Source organism: Podarcis bocagei, assembly GCF_964188305.1.
Source record: "Podarcis bocagei genome assembly, chromosome: 5".
Classification (NCBI taxonomy): domain Eukaryota; kingdom Metazoa; phylum Chordata; class Lepidosauria; order Squamata; family Lacertidae; genus Podarcis; species Podarcis bocagei.
Genome location: NC_138129.1, coordinates 33,037,691 through 33,055,662, shown reverse-complemented (window position 1 = coordinate 33,055,662; position 17,972 = coordinate 33,037,691). Strand labels below are relative to the sequence as shown.

The 17,972-nt window shown below is 42.7% G+C and overlaps 1 protein-coding gene across 6 annotated transcripts in view; it reads right to left on the bottom strand.

Annotated features, from left to right (window-relative positions):
• Nucleotides 1-3,866: 3,866 nt before the first annotated feature.
• The window catches only part of LOC308587322 (arf-GAP with SH3 domain, ANK repeat and PH domain-containing protein 1-like), a 35,302-nt gene continuing 21,196 nt past the window's right edge, over nt 3,867-17,972 (bottom strand). For 3 of the 6 annotated variants that reach the window (XM_081194846.1, XM_081194847.1, XM_081194848.1), the window contains exons 19-29: nt 17,577-17,662; nt 15,487-15,602; nt 14,771-14,838; nt 13,416-13,523; nt 11,706-11,943; nt 10,866-11,027; nt 9,796-9,859; nt 8,783-8,832; nt 7,018-7,157; nt 5,887-6,005; nt 5,214-5,337 (exon numbers count right to left, since the gene is read on the bottom strand). In XM_081194846.1, the coding sequence (XP_081050972.1) occupies nt 5,250-5,337; nt 5,887-6,005; nt 7,018-7,157; nt 8,783-8,832; nt 9,796-9,859; nt 10,866-11,027; nt 11,706-11,943; nt 13,416-13,523; nt 14,771-14,838; nt 15,487-15,602; nt 17,577-17,662 (1,239 nt within the window). In that variant the 3' untranslated portion in view covers nt 5,214-5,249. Of the gene's footprint in view, nt 5,338-5,882; nt 6,006-7,017; nt 7,158-8,782; nt 8,833-9,795; nt 9,860-10,865; nt 11,028-11,705; nt 11,944-13,415; nt 13,524-14,770; nt 14,839-15,486; nt 15,603-17,576; nt 17,663-17,972 lie in introns of all 6 variants that reach the window. The other 3 variants (XM_081194849.1, XM_081194851.1, XM_081194850.1) reach the window with 2 other exon arrangements.

Sequence of the window (17,972 nt, the reverse complement as noted above, 5' to 3'; positions counted from 1 at the left end):
GAACTATTGCAAAAATAGAAGGGGAAGTTAACAACCCAATGCCAACCACATCAGACTGAGGACACATGCTTTAAAAGCAAATGGTATTGTTTAAGCTGCAGGAAATGCTTCCTGCAGCATAGAGGAGGTCACTGTGTGGTTGGTCACACCTGCAGGCAGGCAGCCACTGTTGACTGCATTAGGCACATAGGAGGCTGCCTTATACTGAGTCAGATCATTTGTCCATCTACACTGACTGGCAGCTGCTCTCCAGGGTTTCAGGCCAGAGTGTTTGCAGCTGTATCTGCTGATGCCGGAGACTGAACTACTAACCACTGAGCTACAGTCCTTCCCCAAATCACACTCTCCTCCTGCTGTTGCAAAATTGGCTCACACAGCTGTTCTGCTTAACCAATCAGAATTATCAACCAACTTTGGCCGCAATAGGCACCAACCCAACTCTCCCTATTTGTCTTCTGATAGTAGGTTATCTCATATATTTTCAAGCCCTGTTGGTGGGAAATATTGGAATTTCTTGAAAGTTTCAGGAGGCTCCACAGTGAGAAGATCAGTAATGGTGGGCATCCACCACACCTTTCATCACTGCTAGGAAATCCATTGGAATTCACAACAGCTGGGGAGTGTTGGGTGTATTCTAGGTACACTCTCAGTTTGCCAGGGGAAATGGCTAATTCCAGCAGGCTTACCCAGCACCCTGTAAGAAAAGTTAACAACCCAATGCCAACCACATCAGACTGAGGACACATGCTTTAAAAGCAAATGGTATTGTTTAAGCTGCAGGAAATGCTTCCTGCAGCATAGAGAATACCACAGAATACATACCAAAATCCTCTTTAACATACAGAGTTAAGAGGAGGGTACTCCACAAGCAGGCTGCCACTACAGAAAAGACCTGTTCTCCATTCCCTAACTCAGTGAATCTTGGTAAGTGAAGGGAGCCCCCCCCCTACCCCCAAGTGGCGTCTTACCAGATCTTAGGGCTTTGAGAGGCATGTATGCAAACAGGTGGTCCTAATAGCAATCTGCCAGCAAAAGCTTCCTGCAACATGAATCCTTTACCTCTCTAGCTGCTTGCTAGAGAGGTAGCTAAGTGAGTTTCCTTTATAAGACAGGAGGAGTCAAACAGAAGTCCCTGATCCTTGTTCTTACAGGTTTCATTTGTGCAAAAGAAGGAACATGGTTAAACAGAGGTCAGATACTTTCACTTTCTCTTGTAGGATTCCTATTTTAGGATAACAGTTTGAGCAATAACATTTATTCGCCTGCAAGCTAGATTGCATTTCTGATTAAAAACTGAAGGTGGCATTTCAGCTGCCTGAATATACTTGTTTTAAATGTAATCTGTCGTCCGTGTGTGTGTGTTACACTCCAGACCAGGATGTTTAGTTTTAAAAGCCATTAATTTATACAGCCTCTATAGGCTGTATACGTCTGACCAAACTGCGGGAGGCAGTGGAAGACAGAAGTGCCTGGCGTGCCTTAGTCCATGGGGTCACGAAGAGTCGGACACGACTAAACGACTAAGCAACAACATCATATAGGCTTTCAGTCATCAGCCAATTTATTAACCTAACCTGCTTTCCCCCCTCATTTTCCCAGAGTTTCTTCTCTTTTGTAGCAACACAATAACAGCAACACAATAACAGCAATGCTTTGGGTTTTCCAGAAGGTGGTGATGTCCATTGTATGAAAGGTGACTGTCAGACTTGGCCTCTGCAGGTGGGAAGAGATAAGGATCTGACCCACCGGCCAGATCTGAGTTTCCCACCATAGAGAGTGATATAATTTAGTAAGTTTAGTTTACTTATATTTAGTAAACAAAGCTGAAAGCTCTAAAACTGCCAAACTTGTCTAATACAGTGGTGCCTCGCAAGACGAAAATCTGTTCCACGAGTCTCTTCGTCTAGCGGTTTTTTCGTCTTGCGAAGCAACCCTATTAGCGGCTTAGCGCTATTAGCGGTTTAGCGGCTATTAAAGGCTTAGCGGCTTAGCGGCTAAAAGGCTATTAGCGGCTTAGCTGCTTAGAAAAAGGGGGGAGCGAAAAAAATCGCAAGACTCGCAAGACGTTTTCGTCTTGCGAAGCAAGCCCATAGGGAAATTCGTCTTGCGAAGCGCATCGAAAAACGGAAAACCCTTTCGTCTAGCGGGTTTTTCGTCTTGCGAGGCATTCGTCTTGCGGGGCACCACTGTACTTATTTGTAGTTGCCATTCATTCATTGTTACCAATGAACTTTGGAAATGGAAAAATAAAGTGCTGAAAAAAATTGTCACTAATTAACATTCATGATACTATTCTTAACAAAGTTTGATTTATAAAAAGGTGTCACATTCCCCCTCACATAATAGGGGGGACGACCGAATTTGATGAGGTTGTATATGAGTGTGGGAGTCCATAGTGGTTTGATGGTGATGGGCAAAGTATCTGATGAAGCTGGAACTTCAGACTACCTGGAACATCCACAGATGTGAAGGCCACCAGAACATGTAATTCTCTTTTGTCAGTTTTTCTTACTATGCTTTCAGGGAGAGGTCAGTAACTCTAGACTGTATTTTAGCTTTCAGGCATTTATCTATGTGTAAGTAAGTAAGTAAGTAAGTAAGTAAGTAAGTAAGTAAGTAAGTAAATGCATCATATGTAAGTATTGAAACTTAACCTTTATTCTTGTTTTTTTTATTCTATGTTTTTGTTGTGAACTGCCCTGAGATCTATGGATGAAGATATACAAATTTAATCAAACAAACAGACAAACAAATAATGATTGATTGATTGTACCAGATGCATGAATTGCCAGTTTATTTCCAGGTCCATTTTAAAGTACTGAGCTTATTCTTTAAAGGTTTGGGACCAGGTTACCTTAGAGTAGGGCTAGGAAACCCTTTTTAGCCTAAACTGCATGCCACTGGTGGGTAGGGTTAAAGATATAAAGTGGGTGGAGCAACAGATATGACTCTTACCTTTTGTACAGAAGGCTTCATTGCAGCTATGCAAAAGTCTCCATCCTTCATCCAGGCAAAAGCACTCGGAGAGTGTGCAGTAAGGCTGGTGGGAAGGGGGTATGGGTACTTGTGAGGGGGCTTATTCTTGGAGAGTCCCAAGGCCTAGAGGTTCACTCTTCCTGCCTTCACCTGTAGTCTGCTCACACTTTGAGATCAGCTTCAGAGACTCTGCTTGTGTGCCTGACTGTAAGAGCAATTAAGCTAATGGGAATTTGGGAGAGGGCCTTTTTGGCAGTGGCCCCATGCCTGTGGAACTCTGTTTCAGCTGAAATATATAAGGCTCCATTATTGTAGACCTTTAAGCAAGCCCCAAAGATCCACCTATTTACAACTGACTCCTCTTAAATAGTAATTTTATTGAGTTGAACTAGGTATATATGGTGCAGGTGTACAAAGTTATTTAATATCTACATTTCTTTTTTACTATTTGACACACAAAGCAGGTTTTCAACTTCCCTCAAAACCTTCCACTCAGAAGTAACACAGGAAAATTGTGATTTCCAATCTCCTTTGGTAGTCTGACTAAGCAGCATGAGACGTAAGCAAAAGAAAATTTATTACAGGAGTGGTGGTGGTGGTGGTGGTGATAAAACATGCATTCAGGTGTACCAAAAATTTTAGGAAATAAAGAAACATGAGACAAAAATTAAATAGTATACAGTTTTGGACTGCAGTACATTTTCTTCTCAGGTGGAATCATATCATTTGAAAAGATAGATAGGAAAGAGCTCTGATGATTCAGGCAATCTGTAAAGATGTCAACTGCAATTCTTGGATATTTCAGGTTGGGCAGTCTTAGTAAGAATATATAAATAGGGTTACTGTTATGTAAAGAAATGGTAATACTTTATTTGCAATGAAGTGTATAATGCTTGTGCTGTTCAATAAGGATATACAGGGTGAGTTTTTAATAGAGGTTCCGTGGAACATGTGTACTCTGTATCCACAGGGCCTCTTTTAAAGGACTCACCCTGTAATTAGATCAGTTAGAACTATTATTTCTGAAATCACTGGTATGAATGGTAAAACTGTCCTGTTAAGATTGGAGTGGGATTAGAGATGGCTTGGAAAGCCTTCTAAGGAACAGGAACCAATGGCCCTCCAGAGGTTGCTGAACTCCAACTCCCATCAGCCATAGTCAGCAAGGGCAAGGATGCCGGGAGTTGAAAACCAACAACATCTGAAGGGCTAAAGATTCACCATCCTTGTGTTATATAAGCAGCAAAATCTGAATTTATTCACAGGGTGGGATACATTTGCAAAAACTGAAATATATTTTATGTGAGGGTTTGTTTGTTTTTAAAGGAAGGTGGGGCTCCTTGCATCACTAGAAAAAGGTTGCTGCATGGGGTGCACATGGGATTGGAGACTTAGCTGATGGATTTTGCTTCATGGACTGTTTGATTGCTATGTTGGAATTCAAAAAGAATGTTTCCCATAGCTTGTGGAGGGCAATGAAAGGGGGCTATTATGATTTTGTCCCACTTGTTTCTGCCATCAGGAACTATAGGCTCAGCAAGTATCTTCCGCTGGTTAACATTGGGTTGAGCTTCATAGCCTTTTAGTCCTTCAGGTTATATGATTCTAACTCACACAGGGAGCTCCACATTGTTGAAAATGCCTATTTTTCCGTGCAGTGGAAGGGGAGTAACAGTGAAGAGGTGGAGCTTTCCTAACAGAATACCTGGAACATATTGATCCCATTCACAGATACACAGTGTGGAAGCTGCTTTCCTATGGAACAACTGCTGCCCGAGTGTGCATGAATGAAGCAACCACCTAGAGAGGTAACCTAGAGGATCTTTCCCACCCAATTATTACCTAGCTGTGAGGTTTGAGAATGATTCAGTTGGAAAAGATGCATGGAGTTGGCTTCACTCTTGGATGTCTGGCATTCATACAATAAACCATAGCAATGACGGATTGAACCACCAAAAAAAGGGCTCCTGTGCCACTCTGAGTGTGTATGAAAGAGGCCAGTGAGTTTGTCAGATAATACAGCGTAGCTACAATTCTATTTAAATCAATGGGCATTTTACCAGTGGCTTGAATGAGAAGTGGGTTGCACTTTAGTCTATGATGACATTTCTGCATCAGTGAGCCTGATTCCTGGTCCAGCATGTCGTCCTACAGATTGGTGACCAAGTTAGTAAATGTGAGAGGAATACTACTGAAGTCTTGGCATGCTGCCTTCAGAGGCCACTCTTAAAGCAGAAGATCATATTTTCAGTAAATAATTCAGTGTTCTTTCATCAACCCATCCTTCTATTCATGCAGAATGTAAACAAACGATGCTGGGAAGAAACCTTTCCTGGAAGGCTGCCCTTCAATCCTGCCACACTGCAAAGAAAGAAAGAGCAGAAGGTGAGGCAGCTTTAACACAGAGAGAAAAACCTCAGTGCATTGTAATTACAAGTCTTACAACGACTGTATTTCTGAGACCATCATTCCCTATATTTATGGGATTGGGATGTGATGCAATATGATGACTGGAGGCAGCACCCGGCGTCATTGGGAAGCAACTGGAGCTCCAGAGCCCTGACCAGGGTCGTTGCCAATGCAGACCTGACTTTCTGAGCAGTACTGGGTCTACCTGCCATTTTAATATTCAATACACAATATTCCCTCATGCTCCAGGGCATTGTGGGAAATTAAGATTGTGTCTGGCAGCATTGTTGAAAATAAATGGTGGATAGATCCCCTGTCTGGTGCTGAAGCTGTTGCATGACACAGCCCATCAATGCTAACTCCTGCCAAGGCCCACTGACCACAGGGCACTTTGCTGAGGACCCCCTCAAACCTGGAGCTAGTCCCATGGGGTAGGGTAATGATCAGTGCCATGATAAGGAATCCCCAGCAATCACCCAGAAGAAACTGTCACATACCCACCAATTGGAGTCCTCCTGTCCTTCTACTACAATTATCTCTCCGGTCTGGAAGGTTAGCTCATCTTCATGGTCAGCCTGGCAGTCATAAAGGGCTCTGACCCGACACACACTGGAGTGTTTCTGAAAATGGGCACCAGAAAGCAATGTTAAGCTTGCAGACACAGATAATGTAGTTCAGGGTTGGGGGAACTTGTGGCCCTCTAGATGTTTTTGGGACTCCTAACTTCCATCAGCCCCAGCCAGCACAACCAATAGTCAGGAATGATGGGAACTGTAGTCGAGTAACATCTGGAAGGACACAGGTTCCCCCAACCCTCATGTAGTTCATGTGGAAGGCCTCAGTCACTTACACATGAAGAAGCTTTATAGCAAGAAGGAAATGCTCAGAACGGAAGGAAGAAGAAGAAGAAGAAGAGTTTGAATTTGATATCCCGCTTTATCACTACCCTAAGTAGTCTCAAAGCGGCTAACATTCTCCTTTCCCTTCCTCCCCCACAACAAACACTCTGTGAGGTGAGTGGGGCTGAGAGACTTCAAAAAAGTGTGACTAGCCCAAGGTCACCCAGCAGCCGCATGTGGAGGAGCGGAGACGCGAACCCGGTTCACCAGATTACGAGTCCACCGCTCTTAACCATACTGGAGTCTTTGAATTGTTATTTTTGGCAACTTGTTGTGGATTCTTAGCAAGCAGGGCTGAACGGTACATTTGCAAGCAACTGGCATCAATTTAGTGAGTGAAGTCTCTTCTCAGTTATATTGTGATGCAGACCTCATCACAATATGGCTGAGGAGAGGGGCCACCACCATGCAATTAATTTCTTCACCCCGAATCCTGTTAGTGACAGACAGATTTCATTACCTCATCGCTTTGGCTCACTTGGTGATTCATAACATCCCTGAGGTTGACAATTTCACATTAAAAAGTGGTGTACAGACTACCCCCCATTCTTCAGAAGCTTAATTCACACACACACACACACACACACACACACACACACACACACACTCCTACAGTAGTAAGAGGCAGCTTAGGTCGGTGAAAGGCAACCATCCTTAGCTAATAGTATACTAAAATGAAGAGGGAAAATGAAAGCACTTAGTAAGAAAATGTAAATTTAAATGAAGAACACACCAAACCTCCCCTTTTTGGCAGTGGTGGTGGGACATCATCTGATGATTCAAAGGATGATTCCAGTGAGGGGGAGGAAGTCCACTGGCTTTTTCTTGCATGTTGATTTTGCTCACAAATTGTCTCCTCTTCCTTTAAGGCAGCTGCAACACAAAACACAGCCCTGTTGTGTTATTTCATGTTGGAAGTGCAACAGTGGTGATCATTCTGTGTGCAACTTGTCAGTGTTAAAGTCAACTAGCTAAGAGGAGGACAGGTTGAGGTGTTGCTTAGCAACCATGCAGAGTACCATGATGTTTGCTGAGGTATAACATGCTCTTATTGAATGTGTAGTTGTGCAGGAGATTTCCTCTTTATGATTGGTTAAATGTCTCCCTGCTATGTGCAAGGCCTGAAGTAAGAAAAACAAACCTCTCCATCCCTTTCTGCTCAAATTATGTTTTCTCTGTGAAATCTGGCACTAGAGTAAGGTTGCATTACATATACTACATATTTCAGTTTTTAAAAAATGAAATTAGCAAGTGTTGTAGTTTACCTCTGCAGCCAGTCCTCACACAGTTTAAAGACAAAAAGAAAATTGACACAGTACTAACAATTTAAACCTGATTTTTGCCTTGCAAGTATAGCAGGATTTCTACACAGTTTCGGGAAAATCCAGAACAAGAGGCATGGCATTTTAAAACACCTAGTAGTGGAGGTGCAGTCTGGTAATATATAGAGGCAAGGTTACACATCACCAGCAAGCACCTCAGAACCAAGTGAGACAATGGAACTATACTGGTTCACATCTGAAATGACTGAACTACAATTCAACAGAAGCTCCCCACAAAGTACTTGCAAAACCAGAGCAATAGCTTGGGCGAGGAAACACAGGGATGCAACAGTTAGGGGAACATATCACCTAAGGCACTTCTTTTTTTTTCTTTTTCTTTTATTTCCAGCATAAAATACATCAAAAAAAGAAAACCACAAACATTCCAAAAAGGAAAGAAAAAAAAAGCAAAATACATAAGCACATTAAACTACATAAAAGAACATTAGTTCGTACTATATTATTAATCTGACTTCCCTCCACCACGGTTTGAGCTATGTCCCAATGTTATCTTCTGCAGTGTCTTTTTACCACTTTTATCTCTACATCGCAGGTTTTATGTTACACCTACTGTGATTTTAATATTTCCTAAATTTGTTTCCATGTATGAAATAAATTTGTTCCAATCATTAATAAAGGCACTTCCAGACTGTTGTTATTTTGGGGTGGGATTCAATCACATAACAGCAAATTTAGCTTGTGCAATCCTATGTGACTGGAAGTTATGTGGAACAAACCTGGTTTCCTCCAAATATTTGACTTTTTGCAGTAAGGAAAGTGATGGGAAAATGCACTTTAAAGTGTGGATAACATTTGCTTTGATGCAATGTCATTTAATCTCCCCAAAAGCAAGTCAATAAAAAATAAACCTGCTCAATAAACAGGTCATTTGGAAGTGCCTCTAGATTCTGAAATGGTGTCAAAATGGAAGAACAAGGCTGATGTAGGGACACCTTGTGCAACTGAATACAAGGAAGTAAAATTCACAAAACTTATGATATAGTAGAAGTCCGTAAGTTCAAAAAGAAATCAACTTTAAAAGGAAAGAATATGTGAAATATTGTTGGACGACTGTAGTGGGGAGAAGGAAGTAGCTAAGCTGGTATATGCTGGGGGAGAGAGAGAGAGAGAGAGAGAGAGAGAGAGAGAGAGAGAGAGAGAGAGAAAGAGTTTTACCTTGTTGCCAGGAATCCTCCACCACTTCAGGGAGTTCAGAAGAATCAGAACTAAAGGAAATAGGGGGGGGGGAGTGTTCATTCACCTTGAAGAATCCCTCATTTCCTAATTGATGTGCTTCAAAAAACAGCAGCCACCTAGAAACTCATACCAACTGACAGGACAGGTGAGCAGAAGAAAGGCAGCTGTCTTGTAAATGAGGATTCTGACCAATATAAGTTTTATATTCACAATGCAAGTTAAAGTTGCTTCCATATTGTCACTATATTGCGGGTATGATTCCATCATATACCAGAAACTTCAGTTTGCACAATTAAAGTAAATTTGGTGCTCTTGCAGAACAAAACAAAAATTTTGGTGGTCAGGAAAGTATACTGGAAAGAATGGGATGACAGCAAAGTTGGGCAACATTACATAACCTCTGTGTAAATTCTGTGCAAATGAATCAGGATGAACAAACAGGAAATCTGGAAGAGCCCTAACTGAACTGCTTTAAAACCTCATTCTCTGTTCTTGAGCAGTATATACAGAGACAGACAGATTGACAAAGACAAAGATTGCCCAACCACCCTATTTCAAAACACAGCTGGGGTGCACCAGGCAATCAGCTCTGCATCACAGGGCCCCTCCAGAACTGTGTTTTATTGCAGAGGCATTCTGCAACATGTTCTTGACACAACAGTAGTGGTGGATTTATTCTGCTTTAGTTTGTTCTGCAGTGCTGCCCCAAAGCTACCACATTATTGGTGTCCAGGGGGGTGCAACAGTGCAACAAAAGCGGGACAAAAATAAACTAGAACAATTGTAGTATGCAAAGTTACTGAATTTCAGCAGTAAGCTATGATATATGAGCTGGCCAAAAATGAAGCCGGGAGACTGCCGCAAAACATTTGCAGCTGCAAACAGTACTGAAAGTGGGATCACATATGACAGCCCCAATAGCTTCATGAGTACAAATCACAAATGTGCAATGAAAAGGATGTCTGGAGGAGCCTCCAGACACACATGGTTACCTCAACCTCCTAGAAGAGGCTCCTTCTGGAGAGTAACGTCTTGGAAGGGAGAAAGATCTAGGGTCTAAGACAGAGACAAAGGGACTTTTCTGTTTACAAGCCAGCATCAGGTCAGTTTACTATAGCATAAACTTATGAGCAAACAATCCTTTGATGACATAGTAAAACCAGTTGAGTCCCCCCCACACCTTGTTTGCCACAATGACTACCGTAATTTTGTGAATGTTCTGACCTGCCTCTGATATGCACATGCCCAAAACACATCTCACAATCTCTCAAAAATCCTTCAAAATGTGAATCCACTAAGGAGGCATTATAAAATCGCCGTCTCAACATGTCAGAGGATTCACAAATCCTGTCACTGCAGCAAAAAACAAACAAACCCCAACTTGTGGACTCTTAACAGCATCAATGACATGTCAAAATGGTTGTGAATTAGAGTGGTGCATTCAGGATAGTTGTGGTCCATTCTCACTATCATGCCACAGTCCCTGACTTTCATGTAATCAACTTGAAGGTTATTTGCTACCTCAAAAGAATGCATTCATCCTCTCTCCATTCTGGATTGTTTGGAATGCTTCTGAAGTGATTCAGTATATGAACGGATGGGCATTTTTAAAGAAATAGCTAATGTGCTAAAATAAACCCAATTTGATTTTTAAAGGGAATTTTAGCCAGATGAACTGAATTTGTGAACCCACCACATCTTGATTAAAATCATATTTTTTGCAGGTTTGCAAGATGTGGTGGCCTACATATTCAAAGTGTGTCAGAGCATTCACAGATAATCAACATTTAGAAATGGTGCAGGAAGGCGTATAAAAAAAATCACCCGTGTTTCCTAACTTCATATACCTAGAGCTGTGTTTCCAGATTTTAGCACACTGGGGTCCTGTGGTAGTTTGTGAATAAGAAGAGTTAATGTCCCTAGTCAATGTCAATAGTGGACCAATGATATACCTCAGCATAAAGCCTCCCCCCCCCCAATAAATCTAGATTTAGATATATTCCTGTTCCTCATTTTTATAATCAATGCAGCAATCCTCAGCTGATTCAGTGAGCTCTCTTACCTGCAGTTGGGCTGGTAGGATTGAGTGGTGTGCTGGGAGAAGGCTCTGAGGAGGTCCGCTTATGTCGGATTGTCAGAGGTGGAGGCAGGATCTTTCTAGGTGCTGTGTCTGCAGGGAGGACTGACCAGCTGGATGGGGGCAGTGGAGGAGGGAAGCTGGGGGCTGACCAAAAAAAGAGAAAAAGTCAGTGATAACACTCTTGTTGAAGGTTGTTGGACTGCAGGTCCCATCAGCCTCAGCCAACACGCCCAGTGGTGAGGCTTGATGGGACTTGTACGTCAACAATGTCTGGACAGCCATGAGTTCTGCACCCATGCCCTAAAAATAAAGGAACTGGCCATCCATACCTAGGTGCAAAATTTAAGATATATTGTATAGTTTGCATATAAATAGGAGATGCACAACACTGCTCACCATGGCAGTATTTACACTTGAAAGTAGCAATCAGTTACATCTTCTTCACACCCACAGAGGTATGTGAAAGAAAGGATATCAACCTCTGCCTCCCTGTCTTCTAGGTCTCCAAAATCCCCATTAAAATACATTATTGACCAGAGTGAAAAGTGGATATGAATAATGCACCTTTGGCCTTACCACCCTTACACTTTACTCCCCTCCGTCCCGCCCCCCCCCCCTGCAAAAAAGCTGTAGGGTACACTTTGCACATTGTGGAGAGACAGAAGCCAACATCTCTACTCAGGCAAAATGGGAGTACAGTAATTAGACGGCTCATATGGTACATCAGGGAATTAGCTAACACAGGAATGGTACAGTTATAGCACTATAATTCTGTAGCTATAAAGGCAGTGATGAAATAGGACATTATCAACGCTGTCTAACCTTTAGGTGCATTGCGCGGTGGCAGCGGTGGGCCTGTACAGGCAGGGGGCGATGTTGCCACAGTGGGTCTAGAGGCAGAAACATGTGGCACAGCGTATAGCTCACGGAGCTTCTCTGGGGATAGTGGACTGGCTCCCTTGGAGAAGTCAGCTGGATTTTTCCATGACTGAGAGGCTGTTCCAGGCAGATTGTAGCAGCTCTGAGGACGATGAAAGCGATCTTTTTTCGCTGGACTAAGCTGAAACAAATAAATGTAAACCATGTTAATAGACAGCAGAATAAAATACTAGAAACCTTACCCAAGAACAGCATTGCTGGATCAGCAGCCCAATTTAATTTAGTATTCTGCTTCCAAGAGCCTCCAGCCACCAGGACGCTTTCAAGAGGTCACAAAGGGCAACAGCAGTTCCCTGTTGTTTGGTATACTACTTCTGTACATGGAAGTTCCAGCTGAGAGGATGTACACAATGCATGTAGAATAAATGGATGAAGGGCTTCTCCTTGAGACGTATTCATTTTTTACAATTCCGAGGTCCTTGTTCAAATAAGAACTAATAATTATAGTCAGTGCCTGATCCTGGAAACCAGATGCTTGTCTATTTTGGATCTAAGTTTGAAACACTTAAGTTGTGTGATGGCTTTTTAAATGAACTTTTTCTCTTCAGGCAAGCGCCTCATGGTGAAGACTGAAGCCTTATTCATGTTTAATGCCTAGCATGTGTGCACAGGATTGCAGCCCTATTTTATAATAATAATAATAATAATAATAATAATAATAATAATAATGATGATGATGATGATGATGAAGGAGCTCTCCTTAAAAAAAAGTAATAATTGTAGTCTTGAGCATGATAAAGAGCTTTCCTCTGTGGTGAATAGCTCCCTGCAATCTTTGATTAAAACATGCAGGCCTGTATTCAACTAACTTGTTGCAGAGAAGCAAGTGCAAGGATCCCCACTAATGCAACAGGATTCCAACCCTACTCTCCTGTTCCCTCGCCTATGCCCTCCCCAAGTCTGTTCCAGATTGCTTGGAGAATCCCTAGAACAGTGAGTGGGAGAGGAAAGGGAAGATTATTTCCTTGTGCAGGCAGAAATCCTTGTGCTAATGGAATGACCTCCTTAGCACTATGTTGATCACAACCCGTGGGCTGCAGCCTAGCACAATAATAATAATTTATTATTTGTACCCCGCCCATCTGGCTGGGTTTCCCCAGCCACTCTGGGCGGCTTCCACAGAAACCAAAAAACACTAAAATATCATACATTAAAAGCTTCCCTGAATAGGGCCGCCTTAAGATGTCTTCTGAATGTCGCTCGGGGGTCGCATAACTAGTTAGCATGCCAGAGTCTCGTTCGTTATCGGAATTAACCAGACAAATCGCTCCTCCAACTAAGAACGGCCATGCACCACCACCCACAAAATCAATTATGCTGAAATCATTGGCTTTGAGTGGCCTTGGAATACATTGATTAAAATGATTCACATTAATAACCCCAGTAGTGGATCATTCTTGGGATTCTGCCAATTCTATAATTCAATGACTACAGAAATATCCATTCGGTTTTGCCTATTTTCACAAACTCCCTGCTGGAAGAGGCACCCAACTTTAAGCGACCAAATGTGTTTTAGGAAGGTGCTGAGAAATGGGAAGCAATGGGCAGACCTCCAGCTCACAAAACAACTGATCAAACGTGCTGGGACCTTACCTTCTCATCCAGATCATCATCGCTTTCGAACATGTCTTCTTGGCCCAGCCGCCACTCATATTCCACATGAGCTCGCATGTTGAACTGATCATTTTGAGCCTGCAATAGCTGCAAGAGAGATGACACTCACTCTAGTATCTCTTCACATTCTTTCTTATTATAGTTTGGAAAAGTTCCAAAGCAAACTTTAAGTTTGCTGGAGTCCTAGCTGCTCTCTTTTGTATTCCAGGGTTCTAGTGGGGAAGTGGAAAATAGTACTGCCGAAGGACAAAAGGTGCTTCCAGCTTAATATGGAGGTTTAATATTGTAAACAGGTCTGAGATATCACAAATGGGTCATTGCTGTTTTTTTTTAGTTTATCAGATTTTCCCTGGAAAAGGTAAATCCAAATTAAAAGAGGGGCAGGTCAGGATGCAGGCTGCCATATTAATGCCAATGATGTGTGGATGCTGCAATATTTTTTTTAAACTTGCGGGCATGATGAGCAGGTATCCCACAATAAATAACCATCTGGAAGCACCCAGAAGAGAAGGGGTAGTGGGGGCTATAATCCCAACACCACAAATTGCCAATAAATTGTTGGTGAATTGGGGCTGTATTTCTGTCACTTCCTTAACTACTCACACAGAAGCATGTTTTTCACTAAAGCAGAAAAAGCTTTTACAAAATGCAAATGAAGAGAAGCCTTGCATATATATATTTTAAATATCTATACCAGCCTTTATCTGAAGATCACAGGGCCGTTTACAATATAAAAACCCAAAACTATATAACATAGTAACAAAAACAATACCCCCTTCCAGTTTAGAAGGCCATAGATTGTTTAACTGGCCAAAGGCCTGGGAGAAGAGGAATATGTCTAACTTGGTGGCTACCGTCTCCCAACTTCTCTTCTCTCATTTTCATAGGTGAATTCACACAACTGCACTACTTTTACAGGGTATAGTTTTAAAGTGCTAGGTAAACCTGATAACCTTGTTTTCAGCAAAGACCAAGTGAGAGTGCGCACACAAAATAAGCACAGGAGCAATGGGCAACGAAAGTTTCATAGTAATTTGAATCTCTTGAAAATACAGAGCACTAGATATTTAATTTTGCCAAGAGCTCAATATTTGGGTATGTCCAGATTCCAGACACAGGAACATAGGAAGCTACCTTACACCAAGTCAGACCATTCGTACATCTGCCTCAGTATTGCCTACACTGACTGGTAGAGGCTCATCTGCTTTTCAGACAGAGGCCTCATTCAGTCCAATATGGAGATGCCAGAGTCTGAACCTGGCCCTTTCTAAATACTTCTCAAACTCATTGCTTTCCTATAGTGGCAAAGCAGAAATAAACCTCCCATTTCTTACCAGATTTTCACACACATCGTGATTCATTTGCCTAGCAATATCGAGGGCTGTCTCTCCAGCTTCATTCGCTGTTAAGAAATATCAGATGACATCAAATGAGTAATAATGAGAGCAACAGACTAAGCTCTATTGATATCACCATACTTTTAGGAACGGGGGAGAAATTTGATTCAGTTCACATTTAAAGGTGAATCTTTGAAATTGGCACTTTCCAAAAGAATATGGGAACTAAAACATGGCCACCTGTCAAAATTTACATTTGTCTGAATTTTTTGACTCAGTTCTCCAACCAAATAATTACAAGAATGCATATATTAGGAGGAAATGTGCACAGGGGGAAATGAGGGGAGCTTGCCACAGCAGGAGAGGGGAGACACTGCATGACTCTTCACTATCCTGATTCATCTCTGCCTCGTGATCTCTCTTCTCACACTCACCTGCTTTTGCTTCTGCCTCTGGTTCTTGATTCTCTCTGCCACAGACTTTCCTAACTCACTAAGCCCTGTTGCCCCTTCAACCTCTGACACCTCCTCCTTCCAGGGCTTCTCCCTCTGACCACTCAGTGTCACCAATCCCTGGGCTCTGAGCCTTCGTCCCTTGGTGGGTTCCCCAGCAGGTTCCTACTACCATTCCTCTGTGTCCAACCAGGCTGTGACAAGTAAGGCGTTATTTCCCCTCCTAACTCAAACGGTAATTTTTGTTTGGTAACCACTTACTGATTGTGATGTTGGCTCTGGCCCGTAGAAGGAGTTTTATGCATTCAGGTTTATTGTGAAGGCTGCAGTAATGAAGTGGGGTGTTGCCCTTGGAGGTCTGCTTCACCAGGCTCCCACTGGATGAGAGACAATTATTAGCCAGGCAGATTGTTTCCCATTTATAGAATGCCGTATTTTTCGTCCTATAGAGCGCACCGGCCCATAGGACGCACCTCGTTTTTTTTGGGGGGGGGGAATGAATAAAAAAAATTATTCCCCCCCCCAGCCACGGCTGCCGCCCCAAGCCTCGCGCGCCTGGCGGGACTTCCCTCCGGGCGCGCAAGGCTTTGCGACACCCGCCCGAAGCACGGGGCACCCTCCGGAGGGCGCCCCATGCTTCGGGCTGCAGGCTGCTGCCCGCAAGCCTTGCAAGCCCGGTGGCGGGAGTGGATAGCTTCCTGAAGCCTGGAGAGCGAGAGGGGTCGGTGCGCACCTACGCCTCTCGCTCTCCAGGCTTCAGCGAAAGCCTGCATTCGCCCCATAGGATGCACACACATTTCCCCTTCATTTTTAGAGGGGAAAAAGTGTGTCCTATAGGGCGAAAAATACGGTACTTCATTTCTTTGATGGCTTAATTTACCAAGGAGTGGAATCTGTCTACAAATAACTCCCCCTTACTTAACATTCACACTCCAGATAAATGTACATTTTTTACAATATATACAGTCAGTGAGTCTAAGCAATACAATGGTAATGCAATGGAGTATGGCTTGAATATGAGGAACAAGTCTTGGGTTATGCAATTAAATACTGCTGAGAACTAGAAGAGGAAGAGAAAGAGATATACCTGGACCTTGCCATTACAGTGGTACCTTGGGTTACAAATACCTTGGGTTACAAACACTTTGGGTTACAAACACTTTGGGTTACAGACTCCGCTAACCCAGAAGTAGTACCTCAGGTTAAGAACTTTACCCCAGGATGAGAACAGAAATTGTGCGGCGGCGGTGTGGTGGCAGCGGGAGGCCCCCATTAGCTAAAGTGGTACCTCAGGTTAAGAACGGTTTCAGGTTAAGAACGGACCTCCGGAACGAATTAAGTTCGTAACCAGAGGTACCACTGTACAGTAGTACCTCGGGTTACATATGCTTCAGGTTACATATGCTTCAGGTTACAGACTCTGCTAACCCAGAAATATTACCTTGGGTTAAGAACTTTGCTTCAGGATGAGAAAAGAAATCATGCTCAGGCGGCATGGCGGGAACTGAAGGCCCCATTAGCTAAAGTGGTGCTTCAGGTTAAGAACAGTTTCAGGTTAAGAACAGACCTCCAGAACGAATTAAGTACGTAACCAGAGGTACCACTGTACTGCCTCAGCTTCAACAGCAGCAATTGACACCACTTTGTTCTCTCCACCATTTCATTTCCTCATTAGCCGAGGGAGTTAGTGTTGCCATCACCACCCCTCCCCAGCTGTTGATAGGTGCCATTACACACACAATACACACACACACACAGCTGATCCAGCTCTCCAATAATTAAATTCTGTTTTTGTCCGGGGACTCAATCTTCTAATTAACATGACCAAATTAAAATACATGTATATAATTGTCAGCATCATTTTCAGGGCTGGAAACTCAGAAGATAGCACAACAGCATGTAACATATAGAGAATGCCTTTTGGCACACAACAGGCACAAATTCACACATGCATGCTCAGCACTGGATGACATGCTCAGCCTGGTGATGATTTACATGAAGGAACATGCCATTCTAGTTCAAACACCATAGAGAACTTTAATATCTTTTTCAACTCAATGGAAAGAGTGCTTAAAAAAGGGGGGGGGGCATGAAGAGGGGGCTGAAGAAAACTTCAGAAGAGCCCAAACAGACAAGACTTCTTCAAGTCCAAGCAGCTTCCCTTCGTCCCCAAACAATGCAGATGGCTTTTTGCAAGGAAATAGTGTGTGTGTGTGTGTGTCTTCCTACTGTCATTCAGGACATTTCTGTTGTTGTTGCAAAAAATAAAAATAAAAAATAAATCCCAAAACAAAACCCCTCAATAGTAGGTCTTACCTCAATTTATCATGAGGCCTAGGGAGTCAGCTTACCTATTCTGCACCAGAAAATCTACAATATGCAAAGATGTTCGGTCACATACTAGAACCGCCAGATGGAGAAGTGTCTCGCCTGGCTCCTTTAAACAAAGAAGAAGAAGACAAAGTGATTGTGCAACTATGTTTTGCTGCTTTCTTTGCTTACTGCTAAGTCCTAGCCATTGATCTTTAGCATCATGGAAATCACTTCCTGATGGCATTCATATCGCTCTAAAAACTTCAGGGGAAGGCTTAGGCAGGCTCTTAATTGTATTTTTCTATAATCAGTTCCTGGCATAAACTTCAAGCTAAACTACATGCTATGCATTGTGTATTTATTTTATTAAAATGTTTATACGCTGCAAATTATGCAGGCAACTCAAGACAGTTCAACAGCAATATCCAAAAATA